This window comes from Rhinopithecus roxellana, chromosome 7 (genome assembly GCF_007565055.1).
Source record: "Rhinopithecus roxellana isolate Shanxi Qingling chromosome 7, ASM756505v1, whole genome shotgun sequence".
Taxonomy (NCBI): domain Eukaryota; kingdom Metazoa; phylum Chordata; class Mammalia; order Primates; family Cercopithecidae; genus Rhinopithecus; species Rhinopithecus roxellana.
In genome coordinates, this window is record NC_044555.1 from 73,936,746 (window position 1) to 73,954,270 (window position 17,525).

Genomic DNA, 17,525 nt, shown 5'->3' on the forward strand with positions numbered 1-17,525 from the left:
TCCTTATGACCTTTAAAAGAGCTGTATCTTTACTCACTATTGGTGAGCTATGAAAACGATTTCTTCAGGGATTCATGCTCAAGGTATATTCATGTATATGCCTGTGTCTGTGTGTATATATATGTATATGTACATATATTTGCATATATATACACATGCATTTATAATTATATAGACATGCATATCTATGCACATTTCAAACCATGTATGTGAGTATTCCTTCAAGGAAAAAAACAGTATTAAATTAAACATCTCTGCGTTTTAGGTTGTTACAATATACACTGCAACACTCTATATTGATGACACGTTTTGACTTAAGTTCATGCTACCAGGCACTAATTTGTAGCATAAAAAATTTTCCAAAAAGTAAGATATAATAGATTTGAAAGCATATGGGTGAATTAAGTGCAAGTAACTGTCCTTCTCTATCAATCAAAGGCCTTTTTTAAACATTACCAAGAATATTCTAGCATACAAATACCTTTCTTTGATTAAGAAAAGGCAAATCTCTGCAAAGATTTAAACATGCTCAATAGTTGGGATTTTTTCATTTGAAGCAAGAAGTTTTGTGAATTTTCAGATGGTGAAACAGAAGTGCACCAAAAGCTATTATCCACATTGAGGAAAATAAGGGAAAATATAAATAAGATAACATATCAGGAAAATCTCTCACATAATACGATCAAATATTAAAAGGCATCCCTAAGAAATAATTTTCATTTCTCCCAGGTAAAATCTGGTTAACCGCTTATTTCATTGAGTTCCTCTGGCTTGGGTGTCTTTTGTAAATCATAATTTATAGAAGGAACTTTCATTTACCTTTGCGTAAAGAGCAGCATAAGGTACTTAAAGTAGGAGCATTTTTAGATTTAAATTCGTTGGTATATTTTAGATTACACATTTTCATTTAAAAATCACCTAGGATAAAAATGATCTTAGGAAAGATTCGAATCAACAAAGCTGTATAATCTTAGTTGATTTTTCATATTGAATCAATAATTTTGTCAAAAATACATTTTATTGATTAGATTTATGCTTAGTGTTATGTGTGAATTGTGTATTTGTTACTCTCCTTTTTGGGGCAGAGTTTGGTACTCCAAATTCAGGGAAAACTGAGTTCTGTTGTAATTCAATACAAATGAGCGACACCATACGTGAAAACAAAATTTAGCATTAAACAGGCCTATTCTTCATTTTCTCCAAGCTTGTAGGGAACTGGTGTCTGTCTTCACCAATCTACTGTTTCTCACTTGTCTCCAGATGTATCCGTGATTGACAGAAGTTCTTCCTGCACTAAAGTCACATAGGAGAGTACGGGCCTCTGAGCAGTTCCCACTGCCTCTGGAAGTGTGCATGTCTCGTGGCCGAAGTTCAACAAGCTTACACATCTGTCCAATTTCAAAAAATCTTTTTGAACAGTTTAGTATCTTTCTGGAGAAGGCTTGTAATGATGTGGATGACGATGCTTAAGATGAGATCCTAAAAAGTGACAAAATATGTCAGTCACATCCATTTATATGTATCAAATAAATGATAGAATTACTTTTATTTGTAGAAAAAGCACGAGACCCCGGCAAATGTTCCTTCCTATGACCATGTCTTTCCTATTCTGAATCTGAATATACAACCACGCTCTTTCTCTCCTTTTCCTGTTTTTCTCTTCCTCTTTGATGCCTTGCTAAACCATAAAATAATAAGAAAAAGACAAGCTCCTTTCCTTAAGCTCACACTTATTCAATCAAACCATAATCCTTTTTTATTTGCTCAAAGAAGTTTTAAAAATTATCAAATACTTTTGTTAAATGGAATTTCTATGAAGGAATATCAGAAAAGCATTTATCCGACAAAAATTTTAGAGGCTATCAAGCTCTCCCATTGTGATAGTTTTTTTCTTCAAATTATAAACATACCAAGTTATCAATTATAAGCATACCAATCTATCATTTAAAAAAATCAGAGTTAAAACTATGACTAATTCTCAATGTTTTATCCACACACTAATCATCAGACACTTTTTTTTAAATTTAAGCTTGAAAATAAAGTAAACGAAGTACATAATTTAAAAATCAGCAAGAGGCTGTTTTGAAAATCTAGGTGACAATTTTCTTTTTAAATTTTACTTGATTTAGCAATAAATGAAGTAGGTGGACTTGGGTCATATCATGAAGAAAATTCATGACATTTATTACAGTAATATCTATGTAACAAGAACATAAGTTCCTCAGGAAAATATTATTTCCTATATTTCCTATATTGTGATATTTGAAAATATTGATTTAAAAATATTTCAGTTTGATATGAAACTACAGATTTTTTTCCCGTATGTATTTACAGTTTAAAAGACAAGGAAAAAAGCATGCATTATACAGGGAAAAATGCAAGGAAGGAAAAAAAATAAAGGAAGGATAGAGGAAAGGAGAAAAGAAGAGAGGGAAGGAGAGAGGGATGGAGAAAGGAAACAAGGAAGGAGCAAAGAAAGGGAGAAAAGGGGGGAAGAGGAAGGGAGGGAGAAAAAGAGCAATTAAGCATCAACTATGCATTTTACACTACAGGTTCCGGAGTATAATCTAGTAAGTCGGTACAAACCGGGAGAAAGAATTTCAGATGATGACAATTTCCCTATCTCATAGAAACCTGTAATAGTGTTTTTATTTGTTTTCATTTTCCAGCAAGATTTTTCTCTATGTTCACAAGACCTGACACCCCACTCACTGTGTGCTGAAGAGGGTGGGAGCTCCGGCGTCCGGAACGTCTTGATGGTGGCCGGCCCCTCCCCTCCTGGGGTCAGCACTTGCACTTCCAGTCGGTAAAGAGTAGACGGTCTCAGATTGGGCACTGTTAGGACATAGTGATCCTAAGGGGACAATATAAAAGAGGATGCTCACTGACAACCTTTCAGAGACAACCCGCAATGCACAGAGAGCGCAGACCAGTATTTCCCCCACTGGAGAATATCATACACAGGCAAGTGTGGCTGCTTGGTAAAGGCACAGTTTAATTTATAGACTATTTCTCATTTGTGGGGGTTCTCTGCCATATGGTTTCTTAGCACCTCACTCAATTCTTGGCAGCCTAAGACACTTGGCAGAGTTAAAATATGCTGAGGTGCCAGTTCTCAGGGCTCACTCCTGGGATTTTATTTATTTTTTAATTTCTTAACATAAGACTTTCCCATGGTTTCAAGTCTTCAGTTGCACATCTTGTGATATGAATTCTTGATAATCCAAATTTCAGTGAATGAGCCAACTGTTTTTCTTAAAACACAGTATCTGTCAATGCCCACAACTGAATGTGTTTATTTTTATGCCAACACATTCTTCTCAAAACTCAATAAAACCTAGTACATTTATAGAATAACTACTCTCTAATTCCATGGAACTTTTCCTTCTGAGATTTCAGTTGTGTTTCTTTCCCTCCCCTGCCCTGCCCTGCCCCCCTTTTGGATTTTGTAACGGTAGTTGGCTACTCTAAGGGCATTTTCAGGGAGGGTAAAATCCCACACTATTTTTTTTTTTTTTTGAAGCCAAGGAATTAAGTGACCTGGAAGACAGGCCAACTCATTACAGCCTCGAGCCAAATTTGAAGTTGGAGGGAAGACAGACAAATGACAAGCTTCTTTTAGCTATTCCCCCCCCACCCCTCCCCAATTCAACACTTCAAACAGGGCATGTCCACTTGGACCAGAGAGACATGAGGTTAACAAAGATAGAAGAAAATGGCTCAATCACACATACAAGATAGGGTAAGGTCTTTTCATGAGTTGGCTCTAGTCATCAAACTTTATCTAGATGGCAGCTTATGCTACTTCTTAGCTATGCACAGTCACATTTGTAATGTGTTAATGCTTGCAAAAGATATACTCAGAAGAAGAAAATGCAAAAATAAGACTCAATAGTACAGCACACAGAATGACAGAGGTAGCCACCTCTGAAGGTCAGTATAAAGGAGCAGTAGATACCGATGACACGGACATAGTATAAGAAGTGGGACCTACGGAAGGCAGGATCTGGGACTGTGAAATAATGCTGTTGGGTAGGCTGTTCTGTCTGCTTTCCGTAGTGACCTCAGCCCAAGTCACTTGAAACCCAGTCATGGGCTGATAGAGATTGGCCTTGGCCATCTTCCAAGAAAAGTGACCCGTGATGTTCACATCCTGGACGATGAATGAAGCAGAAAGGTTCTCAGGCTTAGCTAGCACCTTAGAAAGAACATGACCTGCAGCAATGCAAGAAGGAAAACCAGGATTAGGTGACTGGAGAAGGTGTGCCCATGGGATCCACTGTAGGAATTTTCAGCGGCCAGTCTGTGGGATGATATTAATAGAAGCAATGTGACTTTGTTCTTTAAACATGGGTTCAGGCAATCACCCCTTTGACATACGGGGATAGGTTGAGTAGGAATGTCCTCACTACAACTTTGTACTAAATGCTTCTTCCAATCTTTCGGGGGTCATTTTTAGAATGCTCTTTTGACGATGGAAGCAGGAGAGCAGTTTAGACCCTGGCAGGACTTAACTATTTCTTAAAGAATAGCATTGACTGCAGTGAGAAGGTAAATATTAAAGTTGTTAGAAGAATTATTAAATCCAGGGCTTTTTTTTTTTCTTCTTCTTTAGCGGCAGGATCTTGCTATGTTGCCCATGCTGGTCTGGAACTCCAGGTTTAAGTGATTCTCCCATCTCAGCCTCCCAAAGTAGTGGGATTTCAGGCATGAGCCGCCATGCCTGGTCAAATCCAGGGCATTTAAAAGAGTTTTTCCCACTGCAAGACAGGGACTTTGGCAAGGAAAGGGGTTGGAAGGTACAGATGTGAGGTTTGCTAGGTTGGCATGGAAAGTGTGTCAGTATAACCCACACAGCAAAGAGGTGGGATAAAAATGAAATAATTATATCAAACTTTGCCAAAACACAAGCAGTATCTAAATGTTTGCCTTCATTTCCAAAGGGTAACATTACTGTCAAAGGACATCTTTCCAAGGCTGTTAGGCTTTAAAATAACACATTCATTCCTACATATCTTCTGTCCACATTGGGTCATCATTACACAACTTAGAAAGAGAGGCACTTTTGGTTTTTATGGTCTTGTGAAATGCAGTTTGGCAAGGTTTGCAAAGTGCTGCTGACACCTTAGACCTAGATGCAGAAGTCCTTCAGGTGAAAACGTACCTGCTTCGCCAGGGCAGCCAATGGGCTTGTGGCTCTTCCCCTTAAGAGCAGAGCATGGTGGAGTAGTGAAGAAAATGGCCTCTGCCTTGGAGTGACCTTTTGGCCGTATTGCTTGGACAGTCACCTTATACTTACAGGAAAATGACAGATCTTGAAGAATTATATAATTTTCCTAGAGCAAGAGAAAGAGAATTATGCTAGCAATAAGTCTCATTAGGGATTAAAAAACACTGGCAAGAATTGAAATCATATTCCATCCAACAAGGATGTTTTCCTATACAGTGTGTGCAATATGGCTTTTATAAAATGTACAAAGCACACACTGTCTACATTTTGATTAATGACAATTGTGAAACACTCCCATGGCTGCAGGATATACCTTCTAGAATTAAACAGTATCATAATAATTCCTCATCAAAGCATGCTACTTCTAAGGTCACAACCAGCATTTCTGAGTTGGCAGCAGTGCAGGCAGTGATGTAAAGCTGTAAATACAAATCTAACTTTTTTCCGTTAAAAAAGAACTAATGCCGGCTTCTCCGAGACATAGAATTAGTTTATATGTAAGTTTTTCTGTTAAAAAATATTCTGTAGCAATGTAATTTTTCCCTTTTTTGGAGTGCTGTTACTGTTTTCTGCCATAATGTTGTGATTAAATATAAATAAAAGAAAGAGGCTAAATGGTAAGGAGTCAGGGGCTAAGAATGTAACTTTATGATAATGTCGAAAGATGACATTTCCTGTGATAATAGGTATGTACCTCTGTTTCTTTTATATTTGGCTAAGTTGCACTTATCCATTCTGTTTTGTATTTACCAATTCTTAATGTATATGTATAAAAGTGCAGATGGATAGCTGGGCATGGTGACTCGTGTCATAGTCCTAGCTACTTGAGAGGCTGAGGTGGGAGGATTGCTTGAATTCAGGAGTTTGTGACCAGCCTGGGCAACATAGTGAGACTTCATGTTTTGTGTGTGTGTGTGTGTGTGTGTGTGTGTGTGTGCGCGCGCGCGTGTGTTTAATTATTTTAAGAGAGAAAAAAGGCACAGATGGAACATCTCTGGTACTCATTGGATGATGGGTAGGGGGTCTTGCTAGAAAGCAGCAGGGCTGAAGGGAAAAACATGAGACAATAATTAAAATGAAAACTGAGGCATGAGTGATTAAGTGAGGAGTGGAAGTGGCAGCAGGTGACACAGCACTGAATGTCAAAAGAGATGGGGAGTGACCTCCAGGCCTGCTGGCCCTTCATCCAGATGGTGACAGGAGATGGGGTGCACCCAACTCTGCAGCCAGTTAGTATAAACAGTGAATAGGAAACAAATCAATCTGGACAATGCAAGTCCAATCCAAGCCCAAGCCAAGGCCGCCATGTCTCTTTGGGAGTCTGAATTGCTTTTGTCTGGAAATAAATCTGCTCTTTATATGGGACTGTATTGGAATCCAAGGTTAGCTATTAAGGATCCTGTTTCACAGATATTTCAAGATTGCTTTCATGTTGCATAGGAGGCAGACATCTGCAGCAGTAAGTGAATTAGTGGATGCTCCATTGTAGCATAAAAACAAATTATAATAGGCCGGGCGCGGTGGCTCAAGCCTGTAATCCTAGCACTTTGGGAGGCCGAGACGGGCGGATCACGAGGTCAGGAGATCGAGACCATCCTGGCTAACACGGTGAAACCCCGTTTCTACTAAAAAATACAAAAAATTAGCCGGGCGAGGTGGCGGGCGCCTGTAGTCCCAGCTACTCAGGAGGCTAAGGCAGGAGAATGGCGTAAACCCGGAAGGCGGAGCTTGCAGTGAGCCGAGATCGCACCACTGCACTCCAGCCTGGGCCACAGAGCGAGACTCCATCTCAAAAAACAAACAAACAAACAAACAAACAAACAAAAACCAAATTATAATAATTGGATCTAAAGGTTTAAAAATAAATACAGATAAGTTCTAAGGCCCTAGAAGGATAATTTTTCAGGAGTTTGATTTTTATTTCTACTGGATACATTACATCTGCTCAGCAAATAGTTGTTACCACTTTCAGAGTTCCTAAAGATGATAAGCCTAGGATTGGGGAATTGCACTGACATAAGCCCAGTTCTGTGGGGTTCTGAGGCACGCACATATCAGTAAAACAAAAACCTCACCCCTCTGCCCACAAAAATGTTAATAATTCTCGCTTCTGTTTATTTCTTTCTCCACTTTTCAAGTCAATTTCCCTATTTAGAATGTCTGTTGAATTATTTTACTGAAGGTCACAAACATTGGAGTTAATTTAAGGATAAATAAAGGGAGAAACTTTGGTGAACATGAGACAAACCAAATCCAGTAAAACAGAAAAAGAAGCTGTGTATTTCTGAAAATCCAGTGACTTGTTTTATCTCATTATCTTAAAATTATGCCAGTAGGTCTGGTTCTTAAAATATGGTGCTTGCTTTAGAAAATGTTCAAAACAAAAATATTCTAGTTACATATCACAAATCAAAACACTGTATGTTTGGGGCCATGTTTTTGGATTTTTTAAACTGTCCTGAGGTATTACATATAAATTGCCATCACAGTGTATTATACACTTTGTATAATACAATGATCTCTTAAACATTTTGTGTTGGTTTGTTGATTCTAATCTATAATTCATGTACTAACCCCAAAATATTTAGAATAATATTTTGGGCAATATTGACAGAGTTGCTATCCTCAGAGAGTTTAATGTTCTCTTAAAGTTGAAAGGCAAAATATTGGTGCATGCTATACAGGACAGGGAGATTATTTCACTAACTGAGCTGATGGCATTTAGGGACATGGTGTGAAATGATAGAGTCACATAGAAATTCACTTGTACAATTACACCTTTAGATCACGGTGACATGTCAAAATTCAGAAAATAATTCAAAGTTTTGTCCAGTTAAGATGAAGCACACAGATACTCAGGCATATTTTCACCTGAAATATGGGAGTTCTTTAAGAACTGTGTCTTTAGTCTCTGCACTTTAGGTTTTGCTCCATGATGATAACAGAGTAACCTCCCAGTGCAATGGTGTGAATGGATAAAATAATGAGTGAATATAATGATCATTCTGTTTTCCACTTCCATCAAGTCATTACTCAATAGATGATTTGTGAGAATGACTTATCTGTTTGACATGTCTAGTTTGTATATCCTCTGGTCTAATTATGTTCACAGATCAAGTTGGCCTAGAGATCATGTCCTTACGTGGGTCATGCCAGATGATGCCTCTGATCCGGTTGTTCTGTTGTGGGCACACACTTCGGGAAACCACCGCACATGATATTGGTTGACAGTAGGATCTATAATGCCAAAACACACAACCAAAAATAATAGGCTGGATGTTACATTCCATGTAGCCTGGGGTTCTTGAACTTGAGAGGAGAAAAGGAGAGGAAATGAAACTCTACAGGTGACCAGTAAATGCACAGGTGAGCCAAAGGAGGTGAGATTCTGATTACTTCATAATTATAATAATTAATAATTCTGAATACTTAATGATTAAGAACAAAGTAAGGGAAAAAAGTAATATACTGCCAAGGGAAAACCTGTGCTGAAGTGCAAGTACTAAGTAGAAAAAAAAATTAGTAAAGTCATAGCAAAATGATTCAAAAGATGTCTTGAGAATAACCTAACCATGGTTTTTACAGTAGGCAAAGCCCTATAGTGAAAGGTAACACCTAGTAACAGCTCTTGTAATTCCTGTTGTAGAAGAGAATCATCAGAAGTTTCTCAATCCTACATTTTTTTAAAAATAAAAGTGAGATACTATTGAATCCACACAAGAACAAAAACATTGCCTTCACACTTGCAGAATTGGCTATCCATGTTTATTTCCTGTTACGTATTGCCATAAAGAAGTTCTTTTGTCAAAAGGATCGGGATGTATGCTTCCCACTCCCCCTTAACCAAGTGCATCGTGGCATTTCTGTATGGCTGATCCCTACTGAAATATGACTTGGTGTTCTCAAACACAGGCCAGAAGACTGACCCTTTGAACATGTTTATTCCCAGGGCAAGAGGCATATTTTCTGTACATTTCTTTACTTTGGACAATAAAGTGGGGGAAAAAAAGAGAAAATAATGACAAGCAACTCAATGAGTGTGGGAAAGCAGGCCTTGACAGTCTCGGGTTTATTAATCACCCCAGTGTGTCCGAGGGGTGTGAAATGGCACCAAACGGCACTATTTTGCAGGTGATTAACATCTTGTCCCCAACATCATGCCAAGTGTTTGATGGGGGTTTTCAGAGGACAAAACTCTTTGATGAAATTGGGTTGATCTAGTGGGAACTTTGCTTTGAGCACTTTGGAACCAGAAAAGAAGAACTTTAAATGAGAGAAAGCAAACGGATATAAAAGTGGGCACTTAGGGCATTTAGTTAAAAGAGAAATCGCGTACTAGGGGTTTTAATTTTTACATAGCAGACGTCAAGCGTTTGTTTTTTTAAAAAAGAATTATAGGTTATGCACAAGGCTGACGTCAGTCACTGAGTGTGTTCATGTTCTTCCATTCAACAGCAGTGAAATAATCACACAGGAGTGGCTGCTGCCCTTCTAAATTTTACATAGAAATGGGGCCAATAATAACAGAATAAATACAATACATAGATAAGATAGATATTATGTTAGAAGGTAATAAGTCTACATATAAATACAGAAGGTGGCTGGGCATGGTGGCTCACGCCTGTAATCCCAGCACTTTGGGAGGCCGAGGCAGGCAGATCACAAGGTCAGGAGTTCGAGACCAGCCTGGCCAACATGGTGAAACCCCCTCTCTACTAAACATACAAAAATTAGCCAGGCGTGGTGGCAGGCGCCTGTAATCCCAGCTACTCGGGAGGCTGAGGCCGGAGAATCTCTTGAAACTGGAAAGCGGATGTTCAGTGAGCCGAGATCGCCACTGCACTCTAGTTGGGGCAACAAGAGGGAAAATTCATCCCCTCTGCCCCCGCCCCCACAAAAAAAACCCAGAAGGTAAGAGCAGTAGGGTGCATTGACAAAAAGTGCTGATTTTATATAAGGTGGCTGGCGTGTGTTCAATTCTGAGTCAGGACTTGAAGAAGGTGTAGCAGTGGGTAGTGGCACTGCAGAGACCTGTGGGAGGGCGTTCTCAGCCAGCCCTGTCCAACAGAACTGGCGGTTGGGATGGAAATGTTCTGTCTGTGGTAAACACTAGTCACCTGTGCCTATAAAGAACTTCACATGTCTTCTGTTTAACAGAGAAATTAAATTCTTTATTCTGTTTCATTTTAATTAATTTACATTTAAACAGCTGCAGATGGCCATGGTTACAATATTGGGCAGCTTAAAAGCTCTACCAGCGGCCAGGCGTGGTGGCTCAAGCCTGTAATCCCAGCACTTTGGGAGGCCGAGACGGGTGGATCACGAGGTCAGGAGATCGAGACCATCCTGGCGAACACGGTGAAACCCCGTCTCTACTAAAAAAAAAAACTAGCCGGGCGAGGTGGCGGGCGCCTGTAGTCCCAGCTACTCGGGCGGCTGAGGCAGGAGAATGGTGTGAACCCGGGAGGCGGAGCTTGCAGTGAGCTGAGATCCGGCCACTGCACTCCAGCCCGGGCGACAGAGCGAGACTCTGTCTCAAAAAAAAAAAAAAAAAAAAAAAAAAAAAAAAAAAGCTCTACCAGCAGGGAATACACAGCACGTGTCAAAGTGCTGACATGAGAACGGAGCATGACAGATGACTGAGGGTCTTTGGTGAAGAGCAGTCAGGGGACTTGGGGTGGCTATATAGAGGAATACGAGGAGGCTTGGCTGCCCTGGGGATCCTCCATATCCTAAAAATCCTTCAGATATTTTACAATGCAATTATATTTTCATAGGAGGCAGCATCAAGAGTGACACACAGGACACTCCTTTTGGGTTCCCTCCCTTTTGTTAGCCCTAAATCTCACCATGTCTGAGTTCACTGCACTTGCATCTTCTCTCTGTGTCACCTCCATCAATTACTTCATTGATTCCCATGGCTTGAAAAATGTTTCTGCTGACAGCTCCCAAATGTCTATTTCCACCTGAGCTAGTCCCTTGAAGAGCTGATGCTCCCTCCTTTCTCTCCCATGTGGAGGCTTTCCAAACTCAACTTTGCTGAAGCTACCATGTTGATTTCTGCACCTCAACTTCTCCTTGCATTCACACTTTTCTTTCTGGCTGTAGGATGCAGAATTTTGACCCCACAGATGACCTTCGAGGAAGGTGGGCTTCAGCAAGCAACTCCAGCAGCCTCAGTGAGCCTCATTCCCTTTATCTGAAAATAAGGATACTAACTCAGCCAATGCAATAGGTTTGGTGTGAGTTTTAAATCAGTTCATGTACTGGTTTTCTATAGCTGCTGTGACAAATTACCATGAGTGTAGCTGCATAAAACAATATAAATGTCTTCTCTTCTGTAGGTCTGAAACGGGTGTCACTGGCCTAAAATCAAGGCAGGCCTGTACTCCCTTCTGGAGGCTCCAGGGAAGAATGTATTTTCATGACTCTTCCGTTTTCTAGAGGCTTCTGGCGTTCCTTGGCCGGTGGTGCCCTTTCACCAGCTTCAAAGTGAACAACACTGGGCTGAGTCCTTTGCACCATGCCATCTCTCTGATTCTTGCACTCTGCTTCCCTCTTCTACTTTTAAGGACTTTTGTGATTGTATTCGTTTCCACCCAAATAATTAAGGGTAATGTCCCCATCTCAAGGTTGGCTTTGAGTCACTGAATGGCTTTTCTCTGCCCTCTGAATAAAGACACTAATACTCCTTAGCCTGGCTTTCAGGTCTCCACTGCCTCTGCATATTCATCTCATGCAGAGACTCCTCTCATTCCCAATGTTTTGTTTGATTCTGTTGTTACTTCATGAATCCCTGTCAACCCCATTTGGTTAGAGCTCCATAACTACAAAGATAATGCCTATTTGCTGTCACTGTTGCATAAACAAAGATGAGCATGGTGCCTGACAGGTGATAAACAGACAGTAAACATTTAATGAATAAATGAGTGAAAGAAGATATACCAGTTCAAATTCATTTTTATTTCTCTACTCATTCTGGCAACAGTGAAAATAATTCCTTATAATCTAAGATATGGAAGAAATAGTGTGAAAAGACATGATATTACATAAGGTAATTAAAAGCAATCTGAGAAAGTAAAATATAAATTAAACTTAGATTTAAAATGCCCTGAAAGTATCATAAATGGCACCCCCAAATGACCAGTATGGGGACATTTATTTTTTTAAAAGCAAGCCCTAAAAATGCCCACACTCGTTTATGTGACTTAAGTTCCATTTTAACAGGTCAATTCATAGATATTTGCTTTGATGGAAGTTATCTATACAAACATCATGTCCTTAGTTTTATCTTGCCAATTAATAAAATCCTAAGAGCTTGTATTTTAGGTTATGACTGCAGGTCTCAATCTGTAACTAGAATATTAAAAATAGCATAGTTCAGGCTGGGCGTGGTGGCTCATGCCTGTTATCCCAGCACTTTGGGAGGTTGAGGTGGGTGGATTGTCTGAGGTCAGGAGCTCAAGAGCAGCCTGGCCAGCATGGTGAAACCCTGTCTCTACTAAAAATACAAAAATTAGCCGGATATGGTGGCACATGCTTGTAATCCCAGCTACTCGGGAGGCTAAGGCGGGAGAATCGCTTGAACCCAGGAAGTAGATGTTGCAGTGAGCTGAGATCATGCCATTGCACTCCAGCCTGGGCAACAAGAGTAAAACTCTGTCTTAAAAAAATAATAAAATAAATAGCCAAACACTTCCTGAAGGGCTGTATATGAAAATTCTGTGCTAAATACCCAACTGATCTGGTTCCTTAGCTTAATTCTTTCCACAAATAAATGACATTACAAAGAAAGTACTTGAAAATTATTTTTAAGTGATAAAAACTTTACTTGTAATATGCTTCAACTATGGTTCAAAAATTAGATGGATCTAATTTTCTTTTCAAATAGATCTAACTCACAGTGTCTGGCATAAATAAAGAGCTCTAAAATTTTTCATTAAATGTGAATTCCTCAGTTTGCAAAAGTCTAATGACCAAGAATGATAGGGTTATTGACATTAGAGCTCTGAGAAAGAGGCAATCCTTGGGTTCCCCAGAATAATAATTGCTGTAAAAAGAATTGTAAGTGATAGCATTAGGGAAGGGGACACACACTAAGAGAGGTGTCACAGAATGCCAGTTCCACCAGGGTAGGGATTTTTGTCTGCCTCTTTGCAGTGTTTTAGCATCGGAAATGGTGCAATGCATACAGTAGGTGCTCAATAAAGGTTAGTTGAATGAAGTCCTCTCATGGATCAATGCCCCGTACTCTATCTGTAAAAATGATCTGGTGAAACAGAACTTTCTGATGTTGTACAACTAAAGTAAGAATTTCTGAGTACCACATAGGCACGTTACTTAAAATAGAAGCATGAATGTTTTCTCTATGTCTGAGCTAAGTTTTCACATTTATGTTGTAAAAACACAAAGTCTAGAGCTAGAAAACCATCAAGGTGCAGTGACTCATGCCTTCAACCCCAGCGTTTTGGGAGGCTGAGGCTGAAGGATCACCTGAGGCCAGGAGTTTGAGACCATCCTGGGTGACATAGGAAGATCGCATCTCTACAAAAAATAAATTTAAAAAAAATTAGCTGGGCCGCCAGGCACTGTGGGTCACGCCTGTAATCCCAGCACTCTGGGAGGCCGAGATAGTTGGGTCACCTGAGGGTGGGAGTTTGAGACCAGCCTGACCAACATGGAGAAACCCCGTCTCTACTAAAAATACAAAATTAGCCAAGCATGGTGGCACATGCCTGTAATCCCAGCTACTTGGGAGGCTGAGACAGGAGAATCGCTTAAACCCGGAAGGCAGAGGTTGCAGTGAGCTGAGATTGTGCCATTGCACTCCAGCCTGGGCAACAAGAGAGAAACTCCTTCTAAAAAAAAAAAAAAAAGGAAGAAAGGAAAGAAAATTAGCTGGGCATGGTGGTGCATGTCTGTAGTCCCAGCTTCTTGGGAGGCTGAGGCAGGAGGATTGCTTGAGGCCAGGAGTTTGAGGATGCAGTGAGCTATGATCATGCCACTGCACTCCAGCCTGGGTGACAGAGCAAGACTCTGTCTCTACGACAAAAAAAGGGAAGAAGAAAAAAAGAAAAGAAAAAGAAGGAGAGGAGAGGAGAGGGGAGGGGAGGGGAGGGGAAGGCCGGGCACAGTGGCTCAAGCCTGTAATCCCAGCACTTTGGGAGGCCGAGACGGGTGGATCACGAGGTCAGGAGATCAAGACCATCCTGGCTAACACGGGGCTACTAAAAAATACAAAAAACTAGCCGGGTGAGGTGGCGGGCGCCTGTAGTCCCAGCTACTCGGGACGCTGAGCCAGAATGGCGTGAACCTGGGAGGCGGCGCTTGCAGTGAGCTGAGATCCGGCCACTGCACTCCAGCCTGGGCGACAGAGCGAGACTCCGCCTCAAAAAAAAAAAAATAAATAAATAAATAAATAAAATAAAAAGAAAGGAAAGGAAAGGAAAAAGGAGAAAGAAAGAAAAGGAGAGAGAGGGAGGGAGAGAGGAAGGGAAGGGAAGGGAAGGGAAGGAAGGAAGGAAGGAAGGGAGGGAGGGAGGGAGGGAGGAAGGAAGGTCAGAAAGCCTAAAACAATTGTTTATTCTATTATTACACAGTAAAAATGAACTAATATCAATGGAGTAATAAAATTACTAACAAAATTAGCTAAGTGAAATTGTTTTAAAATAGTTTGTTCACCAAATGCAATGTTGAAAATATTTATTTTCTCCCAGAGCATTCACTATTATAACCCAACTACTATGTGTATTAAGTGAAGAAAGCTAAGATTTGATGTTTAATTCGTTTATCTATGAAACTACATGCTACATCCTAATAACTGAAACTGTCACTGAAAAATGTTGAGGGAAATGAATAGATTTGGGCTTTTAGGTCCCTAACTCCAAGTCCAAAAGCAATATTTTGCCCACCATCACTTTTAGGAATGTGACGTAAGAACCCATTTCTGTTTATAATGGAGTTTTGATTAATGAACAAGATTCTTTTCCTCCCTTATTTGCCAAAAGCATTAAGTCCTTTTAGGTTTTCAACTCAATGTGTCCACAATTGGAAATAAATTATAATTCAAAAATATTCAGCTACTTGTCAAGGAGTTTGAAACCACTTTAGATGGATCTATTGAGTTTCATACACAGCAGACAATTTCTCATTTTACAAAGTCAAAAAATCCAGAAAATCCAGCCAAAGTGTCCTTTCCCATGACAGAAACGGTGCTGATATTCACATTCCGTACAGAGCTCCGATGCTAGTAATACTGAGTCCATTTCAAAGGTCTCCTTTCCTACATGTGTGATAATTATGAATAAGAACATGTTTTATGAATGTCTGGGGAAACTTTGGTTTGGGATTCTGTAGATCATATGGTGAGTACATAAAACGTTTCTGGAAGGAGGAAAAATGTGGAATAAGTTTGAAACACATACTTTCCTCTTCATTGTTCTTTGGACTTTCCAAAGCTTCCTGCCACTCCCTTCTATCATGTGTTCAACCTCATGAGCTCTGCTACAATTTATATGTACATTTGGCTTTCAAATTTAAAACAGCAAGGGAAATTGGAATGGATAAAATTTAAGAAAAAGGACTTTTTGGAAAAATACGAAACTCTAATTAGAGCATGAGCTGTTCTCAGCTCCTAATAGTAAGTGGGTGTGTGATCCAATGGAAATCAACTAACATTTGCAGATCCCCTGACAGTATAGTCAGTGGATTGACCATAGCTCCAGTCAAATCCACAATAGTATCACACAGCTACCTCCTGAGCTACAAGTATGTATTTCTCACTGCCTATAACATTTTCTGGCTATCATGCAGTTATCTCAAATTCAACACACCAAAACCAAATTCTCCATATCATGGAGACATATCCCAGGAAACATCATAATTCTACTGCTCACAATCTTTGTTAATCGAAGTACTGTTAGTTATTCAAGCTAGAAGGTAAACACTCCATTTAGATCCATTTCTCTTTTTCCCTTCAGCCAGGTCTTAATATCCAAGTGGCCATACATCCTGGCTTTCCTACAGTCTATGTCTGTTGGTGGGGAATAATGTTTACAAATACCTCCTTTTATTCTCAAATAAATCCCGCTTCAGACAATAAATTATGTGGACACTTGTGTAATAATACTCTTACGTAACTCGCCAACCTTCCTCCTCCTACTGCTATCTTTAATTCACGATCTGATTATTTCTCGTCTTGGCTACTGAAATTAACCGACATGCTCTCTCTGAACTTTTCCAATCCATTCTCCTTGCACGCTTGCTTTTGCTAACATCTCCAAGTCCTACTCAGACCCTCCCCTGCCACTTTACATTCCTTTCCTCCATATAGAACAAAACCCAAGCTTCCTGGCATAACATATAAGCTTCTCCATCACTCGACATTGATCTGTCTCTCCAGCCTCACACAGTCACTTCCTCAGCCTCACCAATACTTGACATTCCTGATCTTTCTCCCAGCTGTACCTCTTCATTTCCTGGGCCAGAAGTGTTCATCTTCCCTGGCCAAAAAAAGTAATCCAGCCTTTAAAATGTACCTTAAACTTTACCTCCTCTGTGAAAATTCCTCTGCACACAACATCAAAATCTCTCTGCTCTCAACTACTTCAGCTGTTTATCCAGACTGCTATGAAGAATAATGTCTTATTATGTGCCAACTGCCTATCTGCCTTAGCCTCAGAACTGCAGGTTCCTTAAAGGTAGGAAATATCCCTTATCCATTACTGTATTCCCATCACATGGCACAGAGCCTGGCATAAAATTGGTAATTTGTGTCCATTTGCAAAAGAAGACAAAAAGTAAATAGAAATGCATTCATTGATATATCTAAGTTAATTCAAAGGTTTTTTTTTTTTTTTTTATGGAGTCTCACTCTGTCACTCAGGCTGGAGTCAGTGGCGCAATCTTGGCTCACTGCAACCTCCGCCTCCCGGGTTCAAGCGATTCTCCTGCCTCGACCTCCCAAGTAGCTGGGACTATAGGCACGCACCCCCATGCCTGGCTAATATTTGTATTGTTAGCAGAGACGGGGTTTCACCATATTAGCCAGACTGGTCTCGAGCTCCTAACCTCGTGATCCTCCCACAGTACTGGGATTACTGACGTGAGCCACCGTGCCTGGTCAATTCAAAGTTTTAAAACTTCACATTTTCAAATGAAAGTTGAACATACCATTTTTGGATGTATTAAAATACTCATCTAAAGACTCTTATTACGGTTTGCAATGTTTACTATATATCTAAAGGATCAACTTAAAAGAACAATCAGACCTTTCTTCCCTTTCTTTTTTGTCTAT

At 40.0% G+C, this 17,525-nt stretch overlaps 1 protein-coding gene across 1 annotated transcript in view; it reads right to left on the minus strand.

Moving 5' to 3' along the window:
- Positions 1 to 961: 961 nt before the first annotated feature.
- The window catches only part of ANOS1 (anosmin 1), a 213,298-nt gene continuing 196,734 nt past the window's right edge, over positions 962 to 17,525 (minus strand). Inside the window, exons 10-14 of the mRNA XM_030934773.1 lie at positions 8,373 to 8,467; positions 5,165 to 5,336; positions 3,995 to 4,215; positions 2,713 to 2,854; positions 962 to 1,479 (exon numbers count right to left, since the gene is read on the minus strand). Of these exons, the coding sequence (XP_030790633.1) occupies positions 1,421 to 1,479; positions 2,713 to 2,854; positions 3,995 to 4,215; positions 5,165 to 5,336; positions 8,373 to 8,467 (689 nt within the window). The 3' untranslated portion in view covers positions 962 to 1,420. The remainder of the gene's footprint in view (positions 1,480 to 2,712; positions 2,855 to 3,994; positions 4,216 to 5,164; positions 5,337 to 8,372; positions 8,468 to 17,525) is intronic.